Source organism: Rhamphochromis sp. 'chilingali' (genome assembly GCF_963969265.1).
Source record: "Rhamphochromis sp. 'chilingali' genome assembly, chromosome: 15".
Classification (NCBI taxonomy): Eukaryota; Metazoa; Chordata; class Actinopteri; order Cichliformes; family Cichlidae; genus Rhamphochromis; species Rhamphochromis sp. 'chilingali'.
Genome location: NC_137942.1, coordinates 1,768,584 through 1,796,577, shown reverse-complemented (window position 1 = coordinate 1,796,577; position 27,994 = coordinate 1,768,584). Strand labels below are relative to the sequence as shown.

General features: G+C 46.7%; 3 protein-coding genes across 6 annotated transcripts; 2 read left to right on the top strand and 1 right to left on the bottom strand.

Moving 5' to 3' along the window:
* Positions 1–31: 31 nt before the first annotated feature.
* Positions 32–17,110, top strand: LOC308412039 (calpain-15-like). Its single transcript, XM_080906110.1, has 13 exons — positions 32–1,074; positions 1,160–1,347; positions 7,572–8,622; positions 8,904–9,112; positions 9,220–9,403; positions 10,457–10,680; positions 10,774–10,899; positions 12,635–12,787; positions 13,106–13,267; positions 13,397–13,617; positions 14,238–14,383; positions 14,631–14,809; positions 15,095–17,110. The coding sequence occupies exons 2-13, from the start codon at positions 1,187–1,189 to the stop codon at positions 15,270–15,272; spliced, it is 2,994 nt and encodes a 997-aa protein (XP_080762236.1). The 5' UTR covers positions 32–1,074; positions 1,160–1,186; the 3' UTR covers positions 15,273–17,110.
* A 1,442-nt stretch (positions 17,111–18,552) lies between these two features.
* Positions 18,553–22,153, top strand: LOC308412040 (E3 ubiquitin-protein ligase CHIP-like). 3 transcript variants are annotated; one of them, XM_080906112.1, is made up of 8 exons: positions 18,553–18,751; positions 19,306–19,516; positions 19,668–19,866; positions 19,969–20,134; positions 20,229–20,316; positions 20,437–20,493; positions 20,587–20,703; positions 20,862–22,153. In XM_080906112.1, exons 2-8 carry the CDS (start codon positions 19,397–19,399, stop codon positions 20,985–20,987), a joined length of 873 nt encoding a protein of 290 aa, XP_080762238.1. In that variant the 5' UTR covers positions 18,553–18,751; positions 19,306–19,396; the 3' UTR covers positions 20,988–22,153. The 3 variants fall into 3 exon arrangements, with proteins under 3 accessions (XP_080762238.1, XP_080762237.1, XP_080762239.1); XM_080906111.1 differs by having other exon boundaries at positions 18,553–18,730; positions 20,862–22,152; XM_080906113.1 differs by lacking the exon at positions 18,553–18,751 and adding an exon at positions 18,774–19,002.
* A 308-nt stretch (positions 22,154–22,461) lies between these two features.
* On the bottom strand, positions 22,462–27,751 carry jmjd8 (jumonji domain containing 8). Of its 2 annotated transcripts, none has more exons than XM_080906114.1 (9): positions 27,462–27,735; positions 26,377–26,472; positions 26,236–26,284; positions 26,030–26,126; positions 25,884–25,952; positions 25,217–25,336; positions 24,939–25,006; positions 23,372–23,506; positions 22,462–22,938 (listed from the first exon to the last, which is right to left on the bottom strand). In XM_080906114.1, the coding sequence occupies exons 1-9, from the start codon at positions 27,557–27,559 to the stop codon at positions 22,858–22,860; spliced, it is 813 nt and encodes a 270-aa protein (XP_080762240.1). In that variant the 5' UTR covers positions 27,560–27,735; the 3' UTR covers positions 22,462–22,857. The 2 variants fall into 2 exon arrangements, with proteins under 2 accessions (XP_080762240.1, XP_080762241.1); XM_080906115.1 differs by lacking the exon at positions 22,462–22,938 and adding an exon at positions 22,950–23,232 and having other exon boundaries at positions 27,462–27,751.
* Between the last annotated feature and the right edge of the window lie 243 nt (positions 27,752–27,994).

The window sequence follows — 27,994 nt, the reverse complement described above, 5'->3', positions numbered from 1 at the left end:
TGAACTTTTGGATCTGCATGATGTCAGAGAGCAGACAAAAGCTCCACCCACCACCTGTTTAAATGTTGCAGTTGCCCTAAAAGGGGTGGGGCTAAATCTTGTTTCAAACAGAAGAACTGTGAATCATGCAAAGGTACTTAAACTTTCCAGCACAAACTCAGCCTGACGTGCTTACTGAGGTCATAAATCAACAACTTTATTCAAACTCATCGTTACAACAAGAGGAGCTGCCACCTGCTGGCCGTTACAAATAATGCACGATTAGAAAGCTTCAGCACTTTTTCCATCTTTTATTTTCAGCGCGACCAAAACCTCACAGTAAAACAAAGAAACGGTAATTACTTCATCCCTCCTTTACATGCTCAGCCGGCGTCTGTCCACTTATGCTCAGTAAGTAAGGGAGGGAGGCTAATGACTCGTTGCTATTTGTGAATGAAGCTAAATGTGATTTTCTCTCTGGGATAATCTTTCTCTTAATGGTGGAAGTGGTGAATGATTAGGTTTATAAGGATGGATCTGCATCAATCAAACGTGGCTTTTAAGTCTGCTGCAGAGTCATTCAGACTTTGCAAATATAATTTCTTTCTGAAGTCACTCAGAAAAGAGTTTAGAACCAAAATGTATGCACAGGAACTCCAGCCTGCTCTGAACGCTCAGTTTATCGCAGCTTTCTCTACTCTTGGATCTGTATGATGTCATAGAGAGCACATATTCCGACCCACCTGCTGTTTAAACCTTTTTTTTAATGATGAACAACCAATCAGAATAAAGATGTCTTAAAGGGGGAGGGGCTTAAGCGCCTCCTTTCAGACAGGATGAACCGAGGGCTGCGGTGCGAGATAAAGAAGGATTATTTTGCTCTGTGTTTCATGCAAAGCTGCTGTAAAACCCAACAATAAAAAGATGAATGAGCTGAATGGAGACACTTAAAGTTTTGTGACACTGGTCAGAAGTGACGCACAGAATCCCATCAGCAGTGTGTTCGGCCGGGTTAACGCTTCAGTCCCAGCAAACCAAAGGAAGGAGAAGCCTGAAGACGTGGAGGAGCTCGTGCACATTAGCAGAGACGAGACAGTCAGTGAACGCAGCAGCACTGTGTTTGTGTTACTGTCCTCTGTGCATGCTCATGCCCCCTCTGCCTCCCACTCTCTTTCATCAGGGCACTTCCACCTGAGCCAGCGGCATCATGGGAAGCTCCTCCTCCTCCCTCGCTGACGAGGCGGAGGACGATGCGGCGCCCCGGGGTGCAGCTCTGCCTCCCTCTCCCATCATGGGATGCCTGAGGAGCAGCCAAAGCACATTCCTCCCTCGGCAGCTTCCCAGACCGGGCCGGCACAGGGAGCGCAGGTGAGACACGAAGGAGGCGTGGCAAAGACGTAACGATGAGATGAGAACGAGACCGTGGCTCTTTTTCAGTTTGTAATATCTGCAGTGTAATATCCTCTGCAGCGGTCCCACTTCTGCTCTGATTTTTTATCAGCGAGCAGGTTTGTTTGTGCCTGCCGGTTTGCTGGGAATCAGAGCTGCAGATAATCAGCGCTGTGCAGCTCCACAGAGACCTGCAGAAACCAGAAGAGGCAGATTTAACCTCTCCTCATCCTCCAGGCTGTCGGCAAACACGCATCTTTGCTAGGCTGCATTTTAACCACATGCTAATGAGCAGAGCAGATTTAGTCTCTTACAAGCATTTAGTTCCTGCAGCTGGGGGTGCAGGGTTAGGGGGTTAAAGTGCAAAGCCGACATGAAGAGCCCTGAATATGAGCTGTAAGCCCAGAGTCTGAGCGCAGGTGCCGCCCTTTAAACTGGCCGATGGTGAGCTAAAGGTTATCAGACCTGCTAACAATGTCTGTAATCCTCCAGGTGTTCAGTAACCATCAGCTTTACTCGATGTCCAGACCCGAGGTTGGAAATAGGGCCAAATCTAAAGTTGTAGATTTGAGTTTTACAGACCGAAGAAGAATCATTTTATTGTTTCTGGGGAAAAATAAGATAAATCGATCTTGAGAAAAGTGAAAATTGTCCTTCTGAGGTATCCGTCAGTTCCCAGCACAGGGTTTAACATGCTGTGTTCAGATGCTCGCCAAAGAAACACATTAAACAGAATTTAGGTTTAAGTGGTTTAAAAAGGAAACGGGCCACAGAGTTGACGCTGTGTGGCCGTCTGATCACAATCATTACTAACCAGCTGGAACTATACGATGTATATTTCTGATCTCGACCTCAAAGTCACCAAACCTTTCAACAATGTTGAAATGTCTGGGATGCAATCTGGAAGTTTGAATCCAAAGAAGCAAAAACAAGGGAGGAAAACCACAGGAAGCAAAGCGGAGACGCGAGGCGGCGCGAGGGGAATAGGACAGATGGGCAAAGCATCGTCTGTGTTGGGAGTCAAACCCATAAAACGCTCAGCTCAAGGCTTCGATGTCACAGAGATGGACTCTGGAAGATGAACATTAAGATCAAAGGCGTGCAGCAGTCCAGACTGAAGAACTTCCTGTTGCACAGGGGGCGCTCTTACGCTCCTCCAGAATAAACCAATCTCTGTCCTAGCAAATTTTCATCATGCTGTTGATAGAAGAGTTCAAGAAGTTCGAAATAGTTGAGTTTTTAGATTTCTCAGAAGTTTCTGCTGTAGTAAGATGCCACACGCTGCTTTACGGCATCTTCCACTTTGATTTGGGGCATGAAGCGAAGAGGCTGCAGAGAGTTCGTAGCGTCACCTCCAACCACCTCAGTCAGCTGCTTCTGCTGGGCTTTAGCTGCAGCGGGCACCATCCTGAATCGTTAACCGACCAATCAGCACAGATTAGCAGAACGCTAAAAGCTGATTACTGTTTAATTAGGAACCGAGAAAAAATGAAGTCATGTTATTTGAGTTCAGCTGGATCATTGCTGCATGTGTGGGGGCTAAAACGTGAATCCTAAATTGTTTTATCCTCTGAGATTGATTGATTCCCGCTCACTGAGGTCTATTTTCTCCCCGCTAAATTATCCAGCTTCTCCTGCAGCACATGCAATAAACACACTCATACCATCCAGACACTGAGAGTACGTACACAAGCACCGACACACAGCTTCAGGAAACACACAACAAACAGAGAAGCACAGGAGACGAGAACAAAGGAGAAAAACATCTTCAAACCCACCGTGACCAGAACAGCTGGATCCAGCACCACCACAGCTCTCCCAGCTGCTTTTGTTAATGAGCGACTATAGTAAGGCTGAATCTATGTCCGTCGTTTAGACGTTACCGTGAATATTTCATGAATCGTTCGATATGAATCAAACCGCAGCCTTCCTTATTAATTATTACTGCATTTATGTCAAATAAACCACCGGCGCTCGGCTCACTGTGAGTCATCTTAGCCTTCGGGAGCCTCGGCCGGGAGTCGAGTTACTCGCTGACAGGAAACGGAGCGCTGATGGGGAAATCCCCGGTGGAAGAGCTGGTCTGAAGAAGCCCACTCAAGCTTTCCGCTGGGAATTCAGCTCAGCAGGCCACTGCACTCCCCGTCTGATGCACAGAGATCAAAATACCTTTCATAGATGTGGAGGAGAAGGAAAAGAGGCCGGCCGTGGCATCTGGAAACACACACAGCAGAACAGAAGAAGTTCCAGGGTTCTCCGAGGAATCGCCTCCTTAGAGCTGCAGGAAGTCCAGATCTCAGCAGGTTGTTCCATGATCCACAAAACAATCTGATTCAGGTTTAGAGCTGCCTGCACCTTCAGTGTTTCTCCTCCTTATTGAATGAAATGAAATCAGTTTTCTTAAATCATTTAAGAAAAATGAAATGAAATTATTTAAGATCAATAGCAGAGTACAGGAGTTGATAAGGCGCCAAAATAAAGTCAATAAGAGAAGTAAAAATTAAATTAAATAGAAGTGAAGAGCAGAAGTTAGACTGCTGCAGAATTTCATCATATCTGCAGCTCCGCCTTCTGTTACTACAGTAACCCCACAGCAGACATACGATGTCATTAAAAAGGCTCCAACAGCACAAACACGTCCAGTTCAGGTGAAGCTAGCAGACAGCTAGCAGCTACAGCCGCCTGTGTCACCATCAGTGTCGGGGAGTAACGGAGTACATGTACCAGCGTTACGTATTTAAAATAACTGTATTCTGTTACAGTTGAAAAAGGTGGTATTCAGAATACAGTTACTTTGTTTAAATAAATGGATTACATGGCGGTCTTTTCCTGTTTCATATGTTCGGCTGTGTCCTCTCTATTTTGGTGATTCCACGCCGGTGGAAACCCAAACAAACACGCATTAAGAGGCTCTAATGTCTGTGTCTCAGTTTCACGGCCCACGTCACCTCTACTTGCAGCCGCATAATGATGTGAAAAAATATTTATTCTGACAAGCCCAGAAAAAATATTTATTTAAATATTTTTTTAATTATTATTCAAAAAATGATTTAATATGAAGGCAATAGCAGAGTGTTACATGCATCGCCCTAAAGCACGCAGCCTGATGGGCAGTGTAGTCCGTGCTGCAGGGAGAATGGACTGCCATACCCGTGATGTGTCTGTGAGCGAGGAGGGAGAAAAAGGAAAAGTACGAACTGTCACCGAGCAGAAACGGGAGCTGGAAGCATGTAAATATAATAATAACCACTGCAGCCAAACAGAGAGCCTGACGAGCCCAGTTGTGAGTAAGCTGTTAAGACTCGACTGTACACTGTGTTCCTGTTTTCCTCTGAAACAATGAGCTCCGTTGCAGCAGCCTTTCAACGCCTCTCTCTGTCTCTGCTAGCAAAGTCGACCCAGACAACCAAGTAAAACTAGTTTTCAGCTACGAGCCGACACGAGCCCGACGTATCAGCCAGAGGTCCCTTTACTACGGTTCGGAGCCGCGGACCTGTTTTATATACGCGCTGAATAGTTTTCTACACGAGATCGCTGCAAAAAGTGCAGCCTTACCTAATGTCCACCTACTGTTACTCATTTATATTAAGATTTAAAACTTAACCGTCAGTAATAGTAATAAATCACAGCAATAGCTCATTCATGTAGTTGTAAACAGCATGATAATATATTAAGTAATCCAAAGTATTCAGAATACGTTACTCTCATTGAGTAACGTATTCTGAATACGTTACAAACTACATTTTGGGGCATGTAATCTGTCATCTGTAGTGGGATACATTTGAAAAGTAACCTTCCTAACACTGGTCACCATCCACCTGTCAGTCACAGAGGCCACGCCCCTAACAGTATAAACTTTAAGCCTTAATACAGTTGAAACAGGTGAGTTATAAAATCAGGTGTTATGAAGGAGGAAATGATCGACAGAGACCAATCAGTTTGTGTTTCTGGCTGTAAACATTTTTATTCCTGATGCAAAGTTTTAGCGTTTCTCAAACAATGTCATGAGAAGATGCTGCACCAAAAGCTTTGTGTTGATTGCTTTGGTTGTCATGGTTACGGTAGTTTTTCGCATTTGTCTGCAAATATTTGCTAACTGCTAGCCAAGTGACTCGCAGTTAGCTGTTCAGTGCAGCTCAAAGAGCAGCAGGAGGCTGTTTGCAGACGAGTTCCAACTACAGCCGCAGCAGTGTGCTGGCATCGAGGGTGGTTGCTGACAGCTCTCCGGGCCGTTCATTTGATTACATCCAACAAAACTTCTCAAAACCTGAGTGGGTGACTCACTTCTGGAGTCCCCAGTGGACGTCAGTGGAACTGCAGCCTTCACAGGTTGCAGGCCGTTTCCCTGCATCGGTTCCTTTTTCAGCCGCTGTAATTTGCAGCTAAAAGGCTCTCATTGTGTCCGGATTATGAGAAACATTTCCAGGAAATTGGATCCATCCGTCACTTTGTGCAGCAGCTGTTTTGGGACTACTTCCATCTGATTTGGTTTAAATTGAGTTGAATGAATGAGCATACAGCATTTATCTGCATGGAAATATGGGCCGATGAACGCACAGGGGATCTGCAGAAAATGAGCACCTCCAACTTTTATGACCTTAGAAAGTTCTCATGTTTATATCTTGTCAGTAAAAATAACTCGGGGTTTTCTGTATTGCACAGCCTTCTGCGTGGGTAACGAGCAGCTTGTTTCTCAAGCACACAAACAGCAGAGGTTCTCACGAAGGCCGGTTGTTGATTAAAAGTGTGTTTTGTCCCGAGCGCGGCGTGCAGCAGCCGTCACCTGCCTCTTACAGACAGCTTGTTCTGCAGTAAATCCTTCAGGTCAGCTGTGCTGGAAGTTTCAGGCTTCATGCCAAACTACTTAGAAAAGTGCAGCCAGAAAATGTGGGCCAGCCTGAACACGGCTGTGACGCTGGCTCCCGAGGTCTCGTTCCTCCCTGGACACCAGGGTGCAGATTATCTGGGTCTGCTTTACAGCCGAGCATGAATCTGAGATTAGAACCGTGTTTTTATTCTATATTCACAAAGACGCTGAGCAGCCTGCTCGCGATGAAGCCGGCGTCAGGGAGGCAAAAGTGGAAGAGCAGATTTTGTTGTTTCATTTGCATATTCGTGCATTTTAATATTTTCCCTCCAGCACAGCAAAGGAAACTGTTATTCACTCACTCGTTTATATTTGGATTTCTTCTCATATTTTCAGGATTTTTCTTCCATTTTCGTCTCTCGGGCTTTCACAGATAAACACACTGAAGCTCGATGTGGCTGTGGTTTGCTTTTAGCAGATACTCACGGTGGAAATTTTCACCAGTGTCATGAAAAACACGGCAAAGTTTATCTAACATTTCCAGACATCATTCTTATCTCAATGAAGAAAATGTCTGAGACTGATCAGCTACTCTGCTTATTTCAAGCTGTTCATTTAATTCTTGATCTCTAGATTCAAAATAATCCAATATGGAGGGCAGGGAGTGCAAAGATTAATATTTAAAATTAAACTAAACTTAACTAAATATAAGGAAATAAATAAGTAAATTGTTATACAGTGTTCCCTCGATATAATGCGGTTCACCTTTCGCGGCCTCGCTGTTTCGCGGATTTTTTTGGGTGCAATTATGCTTTTTTTTTTCTTACAACACATTGTATTGTCAGTTAAAGACACGCTGCATATGAATACTGCTGAAAAAAGCTGGAGAGGATGAGGACCCAAAGATGACGAAACATCATCCACCCAGGAGACGCTTTGACCAATATCTATTTTTAACAACTGGTGTTTGCTGATGGATTTTATTTGTAGGAATAATATATATTAATATATATTAGTCCGACTCATATGTTGATCGATATTAGCTTTTTGCCGATATAATAAATCTGCATTTGTAACGGCTGATAAATAAGAGGAAAGAAGAGACAATAGAAACACTCTTCAAACGTCTTATTAGTGTTGATGTTGCATAGTTTGTCCACCAGAGGGCGCTCTGCAACTTTTTTGTTTAGAATGCCTCAAAAAAGGAGTCAACAAGTAATTCATGACTTGTTGTAGCAATGAAACACGATTATTTTTTAGCTAAATTTTTATACTATATTGGTAAATCATCATAAATGGATTTTGATATCGATATCGGTCTCAATAATCTTACATCGGTCAGGTTCTGATGTTAATGTCCTCCCGTTTGATCACATGACTCTGTTTCTCTCTGTAGTTTCTCCTCTGGATCGATGCCCATCCAGAGGAGTCAGTGGGCGTGCGGCTGCTGCACTTTCCTCAACGCCGCCGGCGCCCCCCGCTGCTCCATCTGTGAAGCTCCTCGGCAGGGACCCGATGCCCGGTGGATGTGGCCCGGAGCAAGCAGAGAGGACGACGGTTGGGCGTGCCCACGCTGCACACTGGCGAACTCCCCTGACAGCCTGGCCTGCAACCTCTGCGGCTATGCCAGGGCGTCCGCGGAAGCCCAGCCCCGGCCTCAGCGCTCCAGCAGCTGCTCCGGCCCCCTCAGGATGTCCTGGACGGAGACGTGCCGACCCCAGAGCAGGAAGCAGCCCGGAGACGCCGACAAAAGCAGCCTGGCATGGGAGTGCTCGAGGTGCACGCTGCAGAACACGCCCACCTCTATGTCCTGTTCGGCCTGCGGTGGACCCCGCAAACTGTCCCTCCCTCAGATCCCGGCCGAGGCGCTCCTCGTGCCCGACGTCTGCGAGGATCACGGAGCACGGCGGGCCGAACCTGCAGCGGCGGCGCTCTCGCTATCGATTTCCACCCGAGGGGAGAGTTTACATGCAGAAGCTTTGCATCCGAACACCTCCTCCGTGCTGACTGCGCCCCCTGCTGGCCACAACAATCCAGTGCCCTGCAGCCGCAGAGAGGTGCCCCCTCCAGATGTTGGCCTCAGCCAGGCTCAGAGCACGTCTTCTCCCTCCATCCTCGCTGTGTCCCATCCCTCCACCCAGCCGGAGCTGCTGGCCGGCAGGAGACTCAGCATCCTTAAAGAAGAGATGTCCCCGTTGTCACCTGCATCAGACGCCTCCATGTCATTCTCGCTCGCTGTGAACAGGATGGAGGAGTGGGCGTGTCCGGCGTGCACACTCATAAACCGGCTGGAGTCCAAACACTGCCAGGCCTGCCACACCCCTCAGCAGCTAAAAGCAGAATTGTTCCCAAGGAGGAAGGAGAGCCGGCTGGTGGAGGCGCTGCGGCAGAGTGACGAGGGCACGGCCAAAGAGCTGTGGGAGAACATCGTCAGCTTCTGCAGAGAGGTGCGTTTAAAGCACACACCCACCTTTAAATTTAAGGTAGAAACAAGAGTTTATGCTGATGTTACTTCACTATCATGGAGGTGGACTGACAGTCTTCCTCAGAGCCAAAACGACCTCCACCCAGAGTGCAGAGCAGCCTGAACTTCGCTGTGTTCAGCTCTGGATCTGCATCAGAACCTCCGACATTAACGAGAAAAATTAAACAGGTTAAACAGCAGATGGAGGAGTGGGCGTGTCAGGCGTGCACATCTCATTGCATCATCGTCTTCTTCTTCTCCCAGAACGCGGTGACGTTTGTGGACGACAGTTTCCCTCCTGGTCCAAAGTCCGTCGGCTTCCCGTTGGACGACAGCGTCCAGCATCGGGTCAAGAAGTGGCTTCGTCCACAGGAAATCAGCTGCGCCGCCTTCAGAGACCGCGGCGTGAAGTGGACCGTTTTCCGCACGCTGCGTCCGTCCGACATCCTGCAGGGGCTTCTGGGTAACTGCTGGTGAGCTGATTATGCTGTCACAGAGTTTATTATTGATTATTATTCCCAGGATTTATTTCTGGATGATTGTTTAAGCACATTAAAGGAAGGCTGTGTTCGGGGAGCAGGTTCCTGAGCGCCTTGGCTGTTCTGGCGGAGCGGCCGGAGCTGGTGGAGAAGGTGATGGTGACCCGCTCGCTGTGCGCAGAGGGAGCCTATCAGGTGCGTCTGTGCAAAGACGGCTCGTGGACGACAGTGCTGGTGGACGACATGCTGCCGTGCGACGAGAGCGGCCACCTCCTCTTCTCTCAGGTGAAATTGTTCACGTGATGTGTGGTTGGTGTTGGAAAAAGGTCTCAGCTCAAAACACGGGGAAAAGTCCAGAGTTTTTCAAGGTAACTTTATTTATACCCAAAAGCAAGGTAAATTTGCTCTACAGAAAAATGACAGCATTTGGCATCCCTTCAAAAAAAACACACATACCTAATAAAGATATAAACCTCACTGTAGCACATATATAGTAATTTAATATCTCGAATCAAAAACAAAAACAGTTCTTATTTAATTCAGTGACAGCAACGGGGACAAAGCTATTTTTCTAACGCTTTGTCCTGCATCTCGGAAATAGAAACCTCCGTCCTGAGGAAAGAAGCTGAAATTCACCTCTTAGAGGATGGGAACCATTTTTAAAGATTGGTAGAGCCATCCTCTGTACCTGCTTGGAGCACAGGGAGGCTAAACAAGACTCCCATCTTTAAGTTATCCTCTTCTTCCTTTGTACTCTGCGGCGCCACCCAGTGGCCTGAATTACACCTTACACAGTGAATTACACATTAAAAGAAGAGGCGATTCCTGTAGCATCATGGGTATTCCTCCATATCTGAGGCATTTCTGTTTAAAGGCACTTTGTGTGATTGCCCGCTGCAGAATTCTGCTTCACCACCAGAGGGCAGCGTTTTATTACTGCCTGAGTTCGGATGTTTTATCTGTGGAAGAATATCCTTTAGATTTTTTACAGGTTTCGACTGCAGTAAAGTAATTTCTGTCCACCACACCGTACTTCACGGCATTTTGAGTTCAGGCATCAAATGAGCAGCAGTTAGCTAACAGATGTTTTATCTCTTGGAGTAGGTGAAGAAAACTATCCCTGGATTACTTTAATACTTTAATGCATCTTAGAATTTGGAGGTTTCTAATGGAAGTCCTGACGTGTCCACTCTCAGGTCCTGTTAGCCTGCTTTTGTCAGTAATGATGAGATCAGGATCAGGAACAGGCTTCGGGTTCTCTGATTAGCTGTGAGCACATATGTGCACTTCCTCTTCTCGTCATCATGTTCAAGCTTTGATCCTCTCCATCCTCCCCAGGCCCAGAGGAAGCAGCTGTGGGTGGCTCTGATTGAAAAGGCTCTGGCCAAGCTCCACGGTTCCTACTTTGCTTTGCAAGCCGGCCGCGCCATCGAGGGCCTCTCCACCCTGACCGGGGCCCCCTGCGAGTCGCTGGCCCTTCAGGTCAGCGCCACCAACCCCAAAGAGGAGCCCATCGACACGGACCTGATCTGGGCCAAGATGCTGAGCTCCAAAGAGGCCGGGTGAGACGTTTGTGGGAAGGTTGAAGCGCTCTGAGAGGACGGAGCTGTTTCTTTAAGCTCGGTTAACCCCGCCTCTGTTCGTGCTGCTGTTAGGTTCCTGATGGGGGCGTCCTGCGGTGGAGGTAACATGAAGGTGGACGACGCGGAGTACGAGTCTCTAGGTTTACGTCCGCGACACGCGTACTCTGTGCTCGATGTGCGGGACGTTGACGGCCACAGGTGAGGCTTCGAGGTCGCTCCGTTGGTTACCGTTCTCGTTATCTCATTATAGTTTAGTAAAAATAATAATAATACATTTTATTTAAAAATAGCGCCTTTCAGAGCACCCAAGGACACTGTACAACAAATAAGAGATATATTTAAAAAAAACCAAAAAAAAAAAAAAAACCCAGAGAAACTGGAAATATGCACAATAATAAGAGTAACAGGTAAAAGTTAAGAGCAGGTTTAAAAAACATGAACACAGAAGCTGAGAAACCTGCAGATCCTCCAGCAGAGAGCCATAGTTTACAGCCCGATGCTCAAACTGATTGAATGATAAAATATCTATAACTCACCTGTTTGAATTGGATTAAAGCTGAGTTTAGCGTTAATAGGGGTGTGGCTTCTTTGACGGACAGGTGGATGGGCGTTTGTCCCCCTCAGTAAAAACTGGAAAGACTTCCTTCCATATATGGTGTTGGAAACCTGGTGCCTGGTTTTGGAGTTTTTCCATAAACAACGTTTCAAACATAAATTAATGCAGAAAAATTCACCACAAATCAAAGAAGCCCCGCCTACTCAGCTCCACCCTCTCGTCCACATACAGTCATTCTGTGTCCAAAACACTGACGGTCAGACAGACCCGCTGATGACATCACTCTCTGAGTCTCTGCTTGAAGTTAACAGTTACAAAGTCGACCAAAGAGACGCCACAAGACCGAAAAGGAGACGCAAAGCAAACTGAGCGCAGAACAAAGTGCAGCAGAGACGAACTGCACAAACAGCAGAGACTCGATGTCTGCAGTCGTGTGCCTGCATCAGTCAGAGTGACTTGCTCCTGCGTGGGACAGGCGGGGGTGTTTTCTCCAAGCCTGAGCCCGGAGGCTCTGCTCTTATCATCCATCAAAACTCCCACAGTATAAATGCAGCAGGTCTGCAGACGAGCGCTGCCTTAAGGACACATTCAGAGAACAAATGTTCCTCTCAGCGTCACTCCATTAACCGCTTCATCATTCACACGCATACGGGATGTTTCCTCAAACCTACAGCGGCGACTGCTGCGAGCTACAGGGAGGAGGATCCGCAGGAGGAGGTGGCAGGAGTCGAACTGCAAGAGAAACCCTGGAGGGAACGGGAGGCTGATTACTCACAAACGGATGTTTTTCTGTCAGTGGGGTTGGAGGTGGAGTCTCCGTGGGCGTCAGACCCATCTCATTAACCCAGCAGCGTGAACATTTAGAAGACGTGAAACACATACCGCACATCACTGTGAGTCATCAGCATCTTCTTCATCGTACTCCTCGAAAAATTTAGAACCGCCTCTGACCGTGTGCACGAAGCAGTGATGAAGAGCAGGCTGTTCCTAAATGTTCACGCATCTTTAAGCTTTTATTAAGCGAGGAGCTGCATACACACTAAATCTGTTCAATTCAATTTTATTCATACGGCGCCAAATTACAACAACAGTCCTCTTCAAAGCGCTTTATATTGTAAGGTAGACCCAACAATCCTATGACCCCCTGTGAGCCAGCACTCGGTGACAGTGGGAAGGAAAAACTCCCTTTTAACAGGAAGAAACCAGGTGGAGGAATCAGTGCAATCTGGCACTTCCAGCTGGTTTTAAACCGCATAACCTGCTCCAGACCAGGTCACATGTTCAGCACCAGTTACCATGGTGATATAGCCAGGTTATAAAGGCTCGCCAAATCTGACTTTAAGCTAGCGAGCCTGTTAATCCCATTGTGTGTGTCAGGTTACTGCAGCTGAGGAACCCGTGGGGTCGCTTCTCCTGGACCGGAGCCTGGGCGGACGACTGGTCAGACTGGCCTCCGCAGCTGAAGAGGGAGCTGTGCGCCCAGCGAGCCGAGGACGGCCTGTTCTGGATGGACTTCTGGGATTTCACCAGGTGACGGCAGCAGCGTGTTTTTGATGTCTGCGTTAGTTTTATTCCCGGTCTGAGCAGGAAGACCTAAAAACAGAAGAAAACTTTACTCAGATGTAAAGTGGGAAAAACAAAGAGTTCATTTATGACAAATGACAGAATATAAAGTGTTCATTAACATCCACCCCGCCTGCTCTCTCTGCCCTCTTGTGCGTTGCTTTGTGTAATCTGTGACTGTAAAGTCGTCCTAACTCTCTTGCTAAAGGCTCTCTGGTGACCTGCAGAGTAAAGAAAAGCATCAAAACGCTGAACAAAAACAGACTCGCTGTTCTCTCCTGTCAGGTACTTTGACTCCGTGGACATCTGTAAGATCCACTCAGACTGGCAGGAGGTTCGAGTCCCCGGCGTTTTCCCCCGAGCCGCCGACGTCCCCGTGTCGGTGGTGTCGATCACGGTGCTGGAGAGGACGGCCATGGAGCTGGCTTTATTCCAGCAGGGCAGCAGGTAGGACGCGCACCTGTGCGGCTTTTCGTAACGTCACCGCTGTCACCTGAGCACCACAGAGGTGATAGTAAAGATAAATAAACGTCAGCGATGAAGTAAACATGGTGAAATAAAAGAGCCGTGTTTCAGGCGCTGGGACACGGCAGAGAGCCACCTGCTGGATCTGTGCGTGCTGGTGTTTCGGGTCGCCTACGACAGCGCCGGCACGCTGACGCTGGGCCGCCTGCTGGCTCACAGCCGCCGCTCGGTGAGGAGGTTCGTGGGCTGCGATGTCATGCTGGAGCCGGGCGAGTATGCCGTCCTCTGCTGCGCCTTTAACCACTGGCACAGCTGCATCACCGAGGGCGGAGGTAAGAACACGAGCACTCAATCTCCATGATGATTCTATATTTTGCAGCCAAAATGTGTCTTCTTTAAAAAGTGTTTTTACTCCAAAGGAGTCGGAGCTGGAAGATGATCCTGGTAGAAAATGTAGTTTAAATGGAGCTTCAACTGGTTCTGAGCAGACACATATCCCCCACATGCTGGTTAAAGCCCTGAAAGTTTACCCAGAATGCACTTTTTAAAGTTCTGGGGTTCGGCTGCTGAACAAAAAGCAGACTGCACCGTGGAGTGGACGTGAAGTTGGTTTCGTTGCAGAGCTTAAATCTGTTTTCCAGCCCTGAAAGTTTTGTGGCGATGGCTCCTGCACTCATCAGGTCATTAAGACTCAAAATGCAAGAAAAGGCTGAATTTTAGCCCCTCAGTGCAGAGCATCCAGCTCCATGTAAATGCTGCATGAACTCATTAAAGAGTTCAAAAGAGGTCAGGGGGAAACCGACTCAGGGGGAAACCGACTCAGGGGGAAACCGACTCAGGGGGAAACCGACTCAGAGGGAAACCGACTCAGAGGGAAACTGACTCAGGTGTACCTGAAGCGTCGCAGCAGGCGTTACACCGTCATCAGTGAGCCGCTGTTGTGCTGTTTCAGTGAGCTGCGGCAGGTCGGAGGCGCCTGGCTACGTGCTGGCGGTCTACAGCTCCAGACTGGTGATGGTGGAGCAAGTGACGGCCTCCAGCACCACCATCGCCGACGCCATCATCCAGCTGGCAGAAACCAAAGGCGAGCGGCACGAGGTGAGAGAATCTGAGAGCTTTGAAACATGTTTGTCACCTCTGACGTCCTCAAAGACTGAAACTCATTCAGATGTGTGTAGTTCATTCAGTATTTATGAGCTCTTAAATCTCTCGTCTTCATTTCATCGCTAACGATTTCAAATCGACTTCATTCATCATTAAACAACATCCACCCTGACATTAACAGGAAGTCTCTTTCATTGCTTCAAACTTTGACCTGTAATGGAGAATCACTGTTGTGTGTCAGGGTCGGGAGGGGATGACCTGTTACTACCTGACCCACGGCTGGGCGGGGCTTATCGTCATGGTGGAGAACAGGCACCCGAGGCATCACCTGCACGTGTCCTGCGACTGCAGCGACAGCTTCAACGTGGTGTCGACGCGCAGCAGCCTGAAGACCATCGACAGCATCCCTCCTCTGCACAGGTGCGCCGCACGCCGAGCCTCACGCTCCCACCCGGGAACGCCGCGACATTTCAGCGCAACTTTCAAAACGCCGCTGTACTTCATACACACTTAAATCCCAGCTGAGACCTGTTTGTAGTGGGACGCACCGAGACACGTGCCACCGTCCACAAACCTGTGGATCTGACTCTATCGGGAAATAGTCACAACTCAATTATGTGTTAATATTTAATTTCCTCGCTCTGAGAAATTAAAGGGGCGGAGCATGTTTGTACACCTGTGACTTGGTCTGTGTTTGTCTCTCAGACAGGTGCTTGTGGTTTTGTCTCAGCTGGAGGGGAACGCTGGGTTCTCCATCACGCACAGACTGGCTCACCGGAAGGCCGTCCAGGCCTCTCTGGGGAACTGGAGCCCCTCGAAGGCGACGCACAGTCCGGCTCTGAGCCCCGAGACCGCAGGTCTGCACCGGCCTCGGCCGCTATGACGAGCCGGGAGGAAGCATCTCGATGGACACAGGAACTCATCGGACCGCTGCCTTGATAGAGAACAGGGTTATTTCCCACGGACACCGAGTCTGTTAGAGTCAGAGCTCCTCATCGGCAGAAGTTATCAAAGTGAGGCTGAAAGAAAACAGGGTTAACATCAGAAAACACTTTAATTCTCCTTAAATCTAAGTTTAAACCAGTCTGAGATTACTTTAAACTGAATTTAATTAAGATGAAATTCATTTTCTACGAACTGTTTAAGGACCAGAGTTCACACATCATCTGTCATCACCAGAATAACACGCCACGTCTGATTGGATGACACGAACAGAGATGGCGACGCGTCACACAGCGACGTGACGGCTCGTCAGAGCGCGGACGAGCTCAATAATTCGGTTTCTCTTTCTTACAGATGTGGAACAGATGTTCCAAAGGTTCAGACATCATGTTGCTGTTAATCCCATCTGTTGGTTTGAAATGGAAGCAGCCCTCCCATTGGCTGGTTCACATTTGGTAAAAGGATGAGTATTTACTCTTTACTCTACAGACTAATTGCAATCATTCATCCACACACTTGTTTTTTTATTCTTTAGTTTTAAATATTTACGTAACTTCACATCTGGAGCAGCCAGGGATGAACCACAGGCCTGAGGAGCAGGTGTACCTCCTGACTTCAGTGGGAGTTTCTGTAGCCTGTCCGATCGATCTGTGTTATTATTTCAGAGGTTGAAGCATTTGTCTCTTCACAGATCTTTAAATGTCTCCTGCTCATTTCTGCCTCCATAGTTTTAATCTCGGACCTTCTTTATCTGCTGCTGACTCTTCGTGCAGCCGTTTGAGTTTCTGTCCCTTCAAGGCCCTACTGCCTTTACAGCCGTTTTGTTTCTCATTGGCCAGCTTCTGTAAGCCTGCAGAGGGGCAGCACTTAGTGTCTGTGAGCTGTGCTGTTCCTGTAGCAAAGGGAGAAGCTGCATGAGAGCCAGTTTCCCGTCTGCAGGGATGAAGCTTCTTCTTTTAAGCCAGTCTGGAAGTTAGTGCCGTCTCAGCTCCTTCAACATAAAAGCACGCTGTAACCTTTTCTTCTTCTTCTTCTGGATTATTGCAGGAAATCGTCTCAGTGTGAAATGCTATTTAATACCTTCCCTTTTTATCACTACAAACTGACACTACGTTTGTGAGCAAGCGGTCATGATCAACCTGTGAATGTTCACCTGTAAGGCGGGATTCACACCTGCACGCTGCTCCAACACTTGAAGGTGGAGCTCCTGATTGCTCTCTGCTTTGACTCCAACATTTTGATGCTACTCCCTCAGGATTTCCATATTGTGATTTCATTGGCTAGTGGCAGCACTGGAGTATTTGTATAAGCATGACTTGATTGGCTGACACCAGGTGAAGCTCGAAACACCTCCGTGTGAATCCTGCCTAACATCTGAAAGTGAAGGTCAGAAATTTGGTTTCAATTTTATCTACATAACACCAAACAACAACAGCCACCCCAGGTATTTGTATTGTAAGGTAGAGACTCTACAATAATACAGAGAAAACCCCAACAATCAGATGAGCAAGGACTTTGGCGACAGTGGGAAGGAAAAACTCCCTTTTAGCAGGAAGAAACGTCCAGCAGAACCAGTTTCATCTGCTCTGACCTCATAGTTGCACAGAGTTTAAATTAAATTTTGAATTTAGTCTAAAGTAACACGTTTTTTGGGGTTTTTTGGGGGGTTTTTTGCCCAACTCTGATTGGATGAGCTGGACCTGCAGGTGTCTCCCAGCCCAGGTGTCTGTTAACACTTTGACTTCTGCCTTGGGAGCCGCAGAGAAGTGAACCCGGAGCCGCACCCCCCCCCCCCCCCCCCCCCCCCCGAAACACCACATTTAGAGCAGAAATCACATGATGCACTTTATCCGTCACATCAGAGCATGTTCAGGTCCACGCTGTCTTTGCTGCAACCACTGACACGTGATTGGAGGGCAGCCGTGGAGATGACGTGGTGTCCGCGTGATGTTTGAATGTTGTGTTTTAGAGTCACAGCGCAGAGCTGCTGTGTGAAGCATTAGCACTTTATCAACTGTATGCTGGAGTCTCTTTTATTTTGAAGGACGTGTAGGAAACAGTTTTATTCTCGTGGATTTAAAACTACCATCGTGTTGACAGAATAAAAACTATGCAAATGTTTGAAAGCTGTCTTTATGCTTCAGAAAAACAAGTCGAGCTCTTTATCTGCAGCTTCTCTTCTCTGATAGCAGGGTGAAAATAGACGTGTATGCATTCTGATGTGGTTAGTGTTACACTGAAGCTTTTTAAACGTTCAGGTTGACTTTTACTCCGTATTCTGTTCGCTCAGTAGCTACTTTAATATAAAGTTTATATACTGTATGCATAGCAGTATGAATGTAAATAACAATAGAAAAAAATATGCGGGTGAACTGAAGGAAATAAACATTTGAAAGTTTTCACATCTTCGTTTTTTCATTTTTTGAGACGCAATCAGCAGAAAAGTCTTTTAATGCAGTATTTCACAATAAACAGTTGCATGGCCCTTTACAGTGTGGAGAATTAAATACACAGAATTATCTAGAGTTCTTTTTTATAATTCGTGAGTGCACTAACACCCATCACTGTGTCACTTTTGACACCACAATATTTTAAAATCCACTGATTCCCAGGAAAGCTCTGGATCAACTCTTCCTAGTACATCTTTGCTGTACAATCACTTTGATTTTATTTTTTAACCCTTATTTATCAATATATATTTAAAACTAAATGTGCCGAATACGTTATGAGCCACTTCTTCTTCTTATATATGCATTAATGTAGAGCTTAATCGATTATTTCTGTCCCTAAGTAATCTTAAAACAGGACTGAGAACCCATAATCAGCACGTTATGGCTTTAACACGTATTGTAACCTTTATTTTTACATATTTGTAGAATTAACAAGACCGAATTAGTTATGAGGAGGTTCTTCTTTATGTGCACCATTTGACGTACTGACATGTGTCACTGAATTACTTTGATGATGAACAAATCTTAAAACTCGAGTGATTCGAAGGCGAGTTTGGCAGCGTTCCGATTCCCGCCCCTAGTACACCACGGCTGTAATGTGAGTTTTGTTAATAATTTTAAACATGTATTTATTGACATATTTGCAGAATAAACGGCGCCGAGTTGTTTTGTTTGTCACGTACTCATCACTGTCCCTAAACACATCCATAAATTACTTTCAGAGAGAAAAATTATTAAAATGCGAAATATTTTAAGGTATTTTCTGTCCCAAAACCCACTTCCGGACGTGATGACGCGTTTCTCATCACGCTCCAAACCAAAACATCTGTTGGCAGCTCGTAGCTGTGAGCTTTATCTTGGCGTTTTATTTGATATAAAAACGGCATATTTACACGTCACAGAGGAAGCGTGAGCCCTTCGAGGTCCAGGTGGTTTTCAGCCTCCTCAGGTGTGTAGCCGTGACGCTCAGGTACGCTTTTAGCTAGCGCTGGGTGTGTGTGTCGCATCTGCTACAGCTAGCTGTGCTGGCTGATAGCAGACTTCGTTGATTAGCTTTATAGCCCCGTTTTAATTAAACAACGTGGCTGGAGACCAAAGCTCTGAAGAACCAGGTCAGAAAAAGAGGGAAAGAAACATTAGCATGCTAGGACTAGCTTCACATTAGCATTTCCTCCTGTATGGTGTGTGGGCGGTGAGAGCTCAGAGCTCCGTGAAAAACGGGTTAGTCATGTTTTCGGTGTCTGTGGTGATGCGCAGTAAGAACTAATAAATGCACTCAAACTGACATGGTAGGATTACAGGTGTAGTTTTGTTTGCCTGTGCACAGTTGTTTACCTGCACAAACTCAGTAATCAAAGTTACAGCATTGTTGCATCTAGTCAATAATATCCTGATTGTGTAAGCAAAGTCTGATCTCATCGTCCAGTCAGGACAGGATGCTGTTCATTAGGATCTAGCTCCTGCCAGGTAAAGGTACCAAACATCCTCTTACACTGACTCACTCCCTGGATCTTTCCCCTCCAGTTTCCTCTTCCTCCTGTTGGATCCCAGTGTCAGGATAGGGAAGCAAAGCAAAGCAGCAGCTGCTGGTGGTGCAGCCGGCTCGGGTGACAAAATGTCCGAAAGTCCGGAGAAGGACGCCTCTGTGTCGGCTCAGGAGTTGAAGGAGCAGGGAAACCGTCTGTTCCTGAGCCGCAAATACCTGGAGGCCGCAGCCTGCTACACCAAAGCCATAGTAAGGGTCAGGCGATGGGGAGCGTGCTCGCCTTCCTCCCTCCGCTCATTTTCATATAAACACACTTTTCCTGACTTCCATGATTTTCTCTGAGAAACCGAGGAATCAGTCTGATCAGTGCCGCCTCCTCCGTGTGTCTGTTCTCCATCAGAGCCACAGTCCCTCCATTCCGGCGTACTACACCAACAGAGCGCTGTGCTACGTGAAGCTGCAGCAGTACGACAAAGCTCTGGCAGACTGCAGGCAGGCTCTGGAGCTCGACAGCCAGTCGGTCAAAGCACATTTCTTCATGGGACAGTGTCACCTGGAGATGGAAAACTACGACGACGCCATCGGCAACCTGCAGAAAGGTAGGGATTTAGAACACGCCTGCTTCTTTTTCAGAAATGAAGAAAGCGAGTCTGCAAACAGTGGAACACTGCATTAAAAAACCTCTTTGTTTCCTTCTCCAGCTTATAATCTGGCAAAAGAGCAGCGGCTGAACTTTGGCGACGACATCCCCAGCGCGCTGCGCATCGCTAAGAAGAAGCGCTGGAACAGTATGGAGGAGAGGAGGATCAACCAGGAGAGCGAGCTGCAGTCCTATCTCACCAAACTCATCCACGCCGAGAAAAAGAGGCAGGGCCCGAGAGAAACGAGCCGTCGGCCGTTTGGTCGCTGTAACGAGGGCTCCTGGAGTAAAGTGTGTCTGTCTGTGTGGTCTGATCCTCAGAGAACTGGAACACTGCAGACAGAAGCAAGAGGAAAAATCCGACGACAGCAGAGTCCGTCAGCGTTTCAACGAGATCCACACCAAACACGTAGGCTTTTATTGTGAAATTCTCCTCAGTGACATCAGGAGCGTCCTGATAGTGCAAAACATTAAAGCTGAAATGCTGCCAGCAAACAAATTCTGATTTATATTATTTATTTATCTGCAGGACAAATACCTGTCGGACCTGGAGGAGCTGTTCTGTCAGGTCGATGAAAAGAGGAAGGTCAGTGATGGTCCGCCGTGTTTTCCTCAGTCGGACGAGTCCTCGTACAACGAGCCGGTTTAGGACAAATGAGTTTGTTTTGGTGTTTGACAGAAGCGTGAGATCCCAGACTTCCTGTGTGGAAAGATCAGCTTTGAGTTGATGAGGGAGCCGTGCATCACTCCCAGCGGCATCACCTACGACCGCAAAGACATCGAGGAGCACCTGCAGGTAAAAAATGCCCCAACTCGCTCACGGCTGCTTTCATTGACTCATTTTCAGCACGAAAAACTCATCAAATCCTGATTTTACCAGCGAATGAAGTTTAACCGAAGTCTGTAGTATTGTGATGACGACAGGACGCACGGCTCTCTGTTCTGTTCCCACAGAGAGTCGGACATTTTGATCCAGTGACGCGCACGCCGCTGACCCAAGATCAGCTCATCCCAAACCTGGCCATGAAGGAAGTCATCGATGCTTTTATTTTGGAGAACGGATGGGTGGAGGACTACTGACCCAGTTTGTTCAATTCAGCTTTATTTTAAACATCCCAGTCACAGCAGCCGTCACTCTGGGAGTTTTTATCATGAGAGGTAAAGACAGCTGCTGCGTGAGGTCAACGGGCCAATCATCTCCTCTTTATTTCCTGTCATGTTCCAGTGCTGGATGTTTGTATTAAACATGACGTTCGGTGTGTGCGCTAATCCCCGTGAGCCAAAAAGTTTAAACTGCAGATGTTTTTTTCCTGCACCGCTGAGCTAAGTGGGCTAAAGTCCACTCTCGAGTCCAGTTAATGAGCAGAGTGGGTCCACTTTAGTGTCCACAGAAACAAAACCCACCACTTCCGCTTTAATCTGATTAAATACAGACTGAAAACGACGCCCTGCGCTGATGGCGTAGCAGTCTGAGAACCACATGACCACAATCACGCTGCTGCACAACAATCAGAGGCCCAGGCTGCGACGCGAGGTGAGAAAAGAGATCAACAGGTGTGAAATCATCACTCGCCAGCCAATCAGATCTCTGGAAAAAGGACGTAGGAGAGAGCGCTGAGCCGACACCGTTCTTTATGACTGTACGCTGCTGAAGGTATAAACATCGCAGGTTAAACTCTGGTTTTACTGGTTCGCACCCACGTCACAGCTCCGAACGCTTCGGCTGTAGATCTTTAATGTTTGAGGAGACGAAACTGGAAAGTCCTGAAAGGTGGTGTTTGTCAGGCCAGCGCTGCATTCACTGACACCTGAGCAAACATGAGACATCGCACCATGCTCAGTATTCTGTACGCCGGCCCGTTTTCACTCGTTTCATCCTCGATGTTTTTGCTATTTTATCGTTTCTGCTTCAGATCAATCAAGTTAAACCTGCGCGGTTGTTTAGTGGGAGCAGATTTCACAGGGAACGGTTTTCAGATCCAGGTGATGCAACGTCTGTACGGGAAAACTCTGATCAACCTGCCGATGTTCAGTAGAAATAAATGTGAATAAATCTTTCGTGTTTTTGTATTTCAGCCTCAGTTATTCGTGCTCGTCTCGCTCAGTGACCACAAACAATCCAAAACCAGATCAAATAAAAGACAAAATGAGAAAAGCTCCAGAAACACTCACATCTTCAACCTCAGCTCTTTTTGTTTTACCCGGTGAGAAGCAGACAGCTACGGAGGCCTGCAGGGGCCAAACATATTAAAGGTTTTGCATGAATAAAATAAATGGGCACATTGAGAACGATTGCCTCAGATTGTTAAACTGTATATAAAAGATGGAAATGATTACTGACTCCGCCCACATCGGGGCCTCTGTATTAGCGTTTTGGCTTTTTGGCTCCAGATGTGTGGAGATTTCACAGCTGTCACATGCTTTTTGCATTTTGGAAGAAATTTTCCCCGAGTGCTTCCCTGACCGTTAGAGGCAGCCGGAGAGTGGGAGGGCTCAGTGTTAGAGTCATGTTACAGTTTGTTCAGATGTTCAGAATAAAAACATTTAAAACAAATCCAGTTTAGTTCCTCGGTTTAATTCCCAGGATTTTAAGTACTTTATTGCTTCTCCGTGACCCCTCGGGGTCGCCGTAAAAAAGTTAACATGACAGAAAATCAAATCTCATCAAAAAATGAAAAGATGTTTGCATTTGATTTCAAGTAAAACCTGTTGCAGCACACGGTGATCAGAGCTGAATTCAGCTTCCAGAGTGCAGAAACACAGCGTGATGGTCAACATTACAACAACCTGCTAAAATAAATGAGTAATCTGTGATTGTGATCCCCCGAGGTCTGCAGAATTAAACTGCAGACATCCTAAAATGACACAAATCTGTTATTTGCGGTTGAATCCCTCTGTGAGTCAGTTTTCTTAAAATGTGCCAGGAAATCCTTAAAGACGTCCTGAGAGCTCAGCCCAGGAAGGTGGAGATGAAGACGCTTGTGTCCAGGTTTAGAGTGGCGTGCCACCAACGGTCGGGGAAATACAGCACCTGGAGACAACCATGCAGAAACGCACCGTTAGCGCCGCGCTCACGATCCAGTCGTTCAAATGTAACAGGCGGCGCTCCGAGGGCTCAGTTTTAGAGCCGGTCTCCCGTCAGGGGCTGGAAAACCTCCAGGACGGCTGAAAACTTCAGAAGCATGAGGTGTAATTAAATGTCCAAGTAAGGAAACAGCCTGAGTATCACTGCTCTCACATCTGAAGCGTTGCTGAATCCCGTCTCTCTTAAATCAGCTGTTTAGCTGTGGCGTTCTGAACGGGTCACTGCTTAGTTCGCCGGCATCTGGGGTCAGAGTCCAGACGAAGCTTTTTACTTTACACACATGAACTAACTTTCATGTTTTTACTGAAATGGACGCTGAGATAAAGCGACCCTGCTGTGTGTGCTTGGGGCGAGTCGTGAGCAGGTTGGGCGGCGTTACCTCTCCGGGTCGGATGGTGCACTCCAGCGGGGCCTCGTCCTCCAGCAGGTTGGGGTACGTTTCTGTGACCCAGGACAGAGTGGTGCGGTTCGGGTGGAAGTGAGGCTCCTGATCGGGCGGGTAGAGGAACCACCGCTGTGTGAGGAGTAATTCAGAGGTTAACAGGAAACGCATCACTCTGTGAGGAAGCAGTTTTAGTTTACTTCAGTTTTATTTTGAAAATCTGACACTGAGACGCTGCCACATGACCCGCAGATTTAAGCACGCATTTACACAACCACACCTCATCCACTCCGTTACTGGAAATCCAGCTCTGAATGGCTGAGATCCACCAGAGGGCGCCACATGTCCACAAAGCCACTCCCCTCCCCACACAGAGCCTCTTTAATTAGTTTAATTAAACAGCTGGTTTCCTCTATGGGCTCAAAATGTGGTCATAAATATTTTGTACTTGTAAATCAGGATTTGTATGTGTAAAAAAAATTTGTGTGTGGACTTAGCCAAAAAAATCCTGCAAGTTACAAGTACGAATTTTGACCCTATTTTTCTTCCCGTCATGTGATTGGTCAATGTCATGTCAATCACAAATGTAACAATCCAATCAGAGAACAGATGGGTTTTGCTGTCGGAGGGGCGCTTTTTTTGAACTGCAGGTCCTTGAAGGGTAATACAGTTTGAAGCTGGAGGATCGCTATATAAATATCCGATAGCAGCTAGGTCCCCTAACTTTCAGTAGCTGTTGAAAGGATAAAGTTGTGCTATATCAGTGGTTAGAAACACCGTTATTACTTTAGGATTAGTTTAACACAAAGTCAGGGCTGACCCGGGACCATTGCTGTGAGTCACAGTGCGCAGCATAAAAGTCCTTTCACATCGGACGCAGCATGTGCTGCTAATGCTAACTGCTAACTAAAAGCCAAGGATCCAGGATTTGTTTCTGGCTGCTGGGCTCTGTGGGTTTTGCAGCAGCTCTACCTGTACTAGATGCACCTGCTCCTTGTCTTTTCTATCTCTGACTTTATGTCCTCTACAAGAGTTTGTGGGGTTTTTTTGCTGGTTCTTCAAATGTTCAATAAAAACATGTATGCTAATTCATAACGAAGAAAGCTTTGTAATGAAGACTGTCATTTCCAAAACACTGCCCGCCCCCACCCCTGCGTCCGCAGCGCTGTTGAAAAGGCTGTGGAAGTCCCTGTATTAAACACGTAGACCTGTGACACAAAAATCACCAAACTCGGACGACCACAGACTGTTTTCCTTCGTGGTGATGAAGGAAAACACTGGGTTGGCATGTAAAAGAGCATTTATTCCCTTCAAGGACCTGCAGTTCAAAAAAAGCGCCCCTCGACAGCCAAACCCATCTGTTCTCTGATTGGATCGTTACATTTGTGATTGACATGACATTGACCAATCAGATGAAAGGAAGAAAAATAGGGTCAAAATCCGTACTTGTAACTTGCAGGATTTTTTTGGCTAAGTCCACACACAAATCTTTTTTACACATACAAATCCTGATTTACAAGTACAAAAAGTTTATGACCACATTTTGAGCCCATATTCCTCCCACCTTCCTTCCGTAGATGACCTCGGAGTATCCCGGGCCGTGCCAGTGGAAGGGGACTCCTGTTCCAGGACCTGAAGAAGAAGAAAGCGGAGCTGCAGTTTGGATTCCACTCTCGGATATTTCTGAGATTTCTTTCATTTTAAAAGAATTTTCACAGTAATGGTCCTAAAAAAGCAGATTATCATAGAGAATTATGTATCACACGAGTCCTGTCAGGTTTATCAGATCTTTTTCCTTCTCTTGATTTTATGTCATTCCTCGTTTGTCTGCCGCTCTCTGACCTGCGATGCCGAAGCTGTACGCTCCGCTGGTGAGCGGCAGGACGTACGGCGGAGACTCGTAGTGCTCGAAGAGACTCTGCCACTCAGTGAAGTTATTGTCCCCGAAAAAATACAGCGTGTCTGCAGGAAAGTCAAACATTATTCAATAAATCTCACAGCATAAAAGTCACAGCAGCGTCCAGTCGAAGAAAACAGACGGAAACAGATTCATAAGGAAAACAACAAAATATTTTTTAATTATGAATGAAAACAAACCATGTTAATAAAAGCAAAATAGTAAAAATAGAAAACATTTAAAATAAAAAATAAAGTCTCTGACAGAAAATTCAGAGTAAAGTAAAAAAATAAATAAATAAACAAGAGTAAAATAAAACTAAAAAAAATGAAGTGAAATAAGTTTTAAAACTAAATAAATAAATAAGACATCACTAAATAAGAGGAAATACAAACAATTAAAACCAAAAAATATGAATAAACTAAGAAATCCTTTTTAAAAAAAGCAAAGTGACCAAAAATGTTTAGAATTAAACAAAAAATGACAAAACCTAAAAAACTTGAATAAATGAGAGAAAACAAAAAAACAAGTTTAACAAAGCAAAGCCAGAAACAGGAAACCAAACGAGAGCGTTTCCTGAACACCTGTCCCGGCGGCGGCTTTAAGACTCACCGCTGCCGAGGGCGTCCGCAGACTGAGGCCTCAGAAACTCGTCCACGTACTCCTGGAAGGGAACGTCCACTGAAACAGATCAGCACAGTCAGGAGCAGGAAGTGAACAGGTGTGTCTGCGAGGCCACACAGGTGAGACGGGCGTACCTTTCCTGTAGGAGTAGGTGTTGGCCGTGCTGAGCCTCACTCTGTGGGCGCCGTACTCTCTCAGTAAGCTCGACTTGGAGCACAGAAGCCTGAATTTCTGAAACAGATCCAGTGTGACCTTTCAGGCTGTTCACCTGTGCTCACCTGCCTGCAGCTCAGTCATGTGATGCTTACATGTAGATAAGATGTCTGTTTTCAATACGTACGGTGTTGTCAGTGAGGCCTCTGAGGATGACCGGCCTGCCGTACGCGTACCTGCAGGAAACACAGTTGAAGGTTAGTGCTGCTGTTTACACGGTGATGTCATCAGTGAATGTCTGCTGAGAAACAGCAGCTTACTCACGCACCTCTCCATGAACTGCTGGTACGAGAGCGACGAGCCGTGCAGCACGTCGATGTTACACCGACCTTCATCCTGAGACCTGACGTCTGAGGCCGAGAACCTGAGCAGAGCGGGGCGCGCAGGTAAGAGCAGAGCTCACCTGTGGAGCTGCTTACACGCTCTAACATTCATTCAGCAGCTCCTCAGTCATTTAAATCTGTCTCCCTCGTTCCACCTTAAAAACCCAACATTCATGTCACATTCGAGCTGATGACCTCCAGGATGCGAGGAGGAGGAGCTATTAAATAAAACTGAGGCGTAGACTCACACCCAGAGATCGTCCTTTTATAACATTCCTCAGACCTCATAGCAGCCATGTTATTGGTCACATGATGTCATTCAAAATGCTCCAACAGCACAAACACGGTCCAGAGGTCCAGGTCAGGTGAAGCTAGCAGACAGCTACACCTGTGTCTCCATCCACCTGTCAGTCACAGAGGCCACGCCCCTAATAATGCAAACTTTAAATAGGTGAGTTATAAACACAGGTGTTATCTACAGGCTGCAAACATGTTTATTTCTGCTGGAAAGTTTTAACCTGGAGTCTATGGGGCTGACTCACTGCTGCCTCTCCTGGACGTTGGATGAACTGCAGCCTCTCAGCAGCTCACTAATCTGAATCCAGAGTTTATCTTTAAACGATAAAATAATGTTCTCGTTTTAATTTCCACCCTCGGATCTGCTGAAGTGCAGCTGGAAGCTAAGATGGGAAAATCTGAAATTGTGCTTTTATATTTTATTAAACAATAATAAAAATAACGTGAAATGATTTTATTTATTTATCTGTGCGGGGACAAAATCAGCTGCCATATGACGTATTTAGGAGCACGCGGACAGTTTAATACGGTTATATTATCGTAGTCATAATCGTCTCTGACCGGGCTCGTTCTGCATGAAACGTATGACGTCATCAGTGCCACTGAAATCGCTCCTCGTGGACACAGCTGTTAACTTCACAGGTTTTTGAACGGAGTCTGGTTGAAACTACAGCGAGGGTTGTTTGAATGAGTTTTATGCAAACGTGTCAGGCTGAAGCAGAGTGTAGCTCACCATCCTCCTCCATCCTCATCTTCCTCCTGCTGCTGCAGCTGCGCAGTCACTGCGGCGGTGAAGAAGAAAAAAGCGAGCCGCACCGCTTTGATCTCCATTCTCCCCAAAAGCCTCCGCGAGCTTCGACCGAGCTCAGCCCCACAAATCAGCCTGTTTCTCCTCAGTGTCCCACATGAACGTCAAGTAAGCGCCGACTCCTACTTCCTGGACGACAGCCAATCAGAAAGGACCACATTAATCAGACCGGTTGATGCGTTCGAGGTGCGTGGAACGTTTGAGCGCCTCTGTAGATCGGTTTGTAGTCCTCAACTCTTTATTTATTTCAAGAGGCCCGTTTCCCTGCAGCACTGCTGTGACTAGGGTTGCCAACTCGCTGAAAAATAAATAAGGGACACCTCGTGGCCAGGGCCGGGCAACCCAGTTGTCTTCACCCTTCCCAGTGTGGTAGCTCTTTTTTTTGTGTGTGAAATTATTTTTTAACCATTTGACTTGAATTTGATTTAAGTAGATGCATATTCTTTGTGATATGACCA

Coding starts and splice junctions, on each gene's coding strand:
- LOC308412039 (XM_080906110.1), top strand. CDS start 1,187: ATGGGAAGCTCCTCCTCCTCCCTCGCTGACGAGGCGGAGGACGATGCG. Junction 10,681..10,773: donor CTGAGCTCCAAAGAGGCCGG/GTGAGACGTTTG, acceptor TGCTGCTGTTAG/GTTCCTGATGGGGGCGTCCT. Junction 14,384..14,630: donor CCAAAGGCGAGCGGCACGAG/GTGAGAGAATCT, acceptor GTTGTGTGTCAG/GGTCGGGAGGGGATGACCTG.
- LOC308412040 (XM_080906112.1), top strand. CDS start 19,397: ATGTCCGAAAGTCCGGAGAAGGACGCCTCTGTGTCGGCTCAGGAGTTG. Junction 19,517..19,667: donor CCTGCTACACCAAAGCCATA/GTAAGGGTCAGG, acceptor GTTCTCCATCAG/AGCCACAGTCCCTCCATTCC. Junction 19,867..19,968: donor CATCGGCAACCTGCAGAAAG/GTAGGGATTTAG, acceptor TTCCTTCTCCAG/CTTATAATCTGGCAAAAGAG.
- jmjd8 (XM_080906114.1), bottom strand. CDS start 27,559: ATGGAGATCAAAGCGGTGCGGCTCGCTTTTTTCTTCTTCACCGCCGCA. Junction 23,507..24,938: donor AGGTCATCTACGGAAGGAAG/GTGGGAGGAATA, acceptor CTCCTCACACAG/CGGTGGTTCCTCTACCCGCC. Junction 22,939..23,371: donor GCACCATCCGACCCGGAGAG/GTAACGCCGCCC, acceptor GGTTGTCTCCAG/GTGCTGTATTTCCCCGACCG.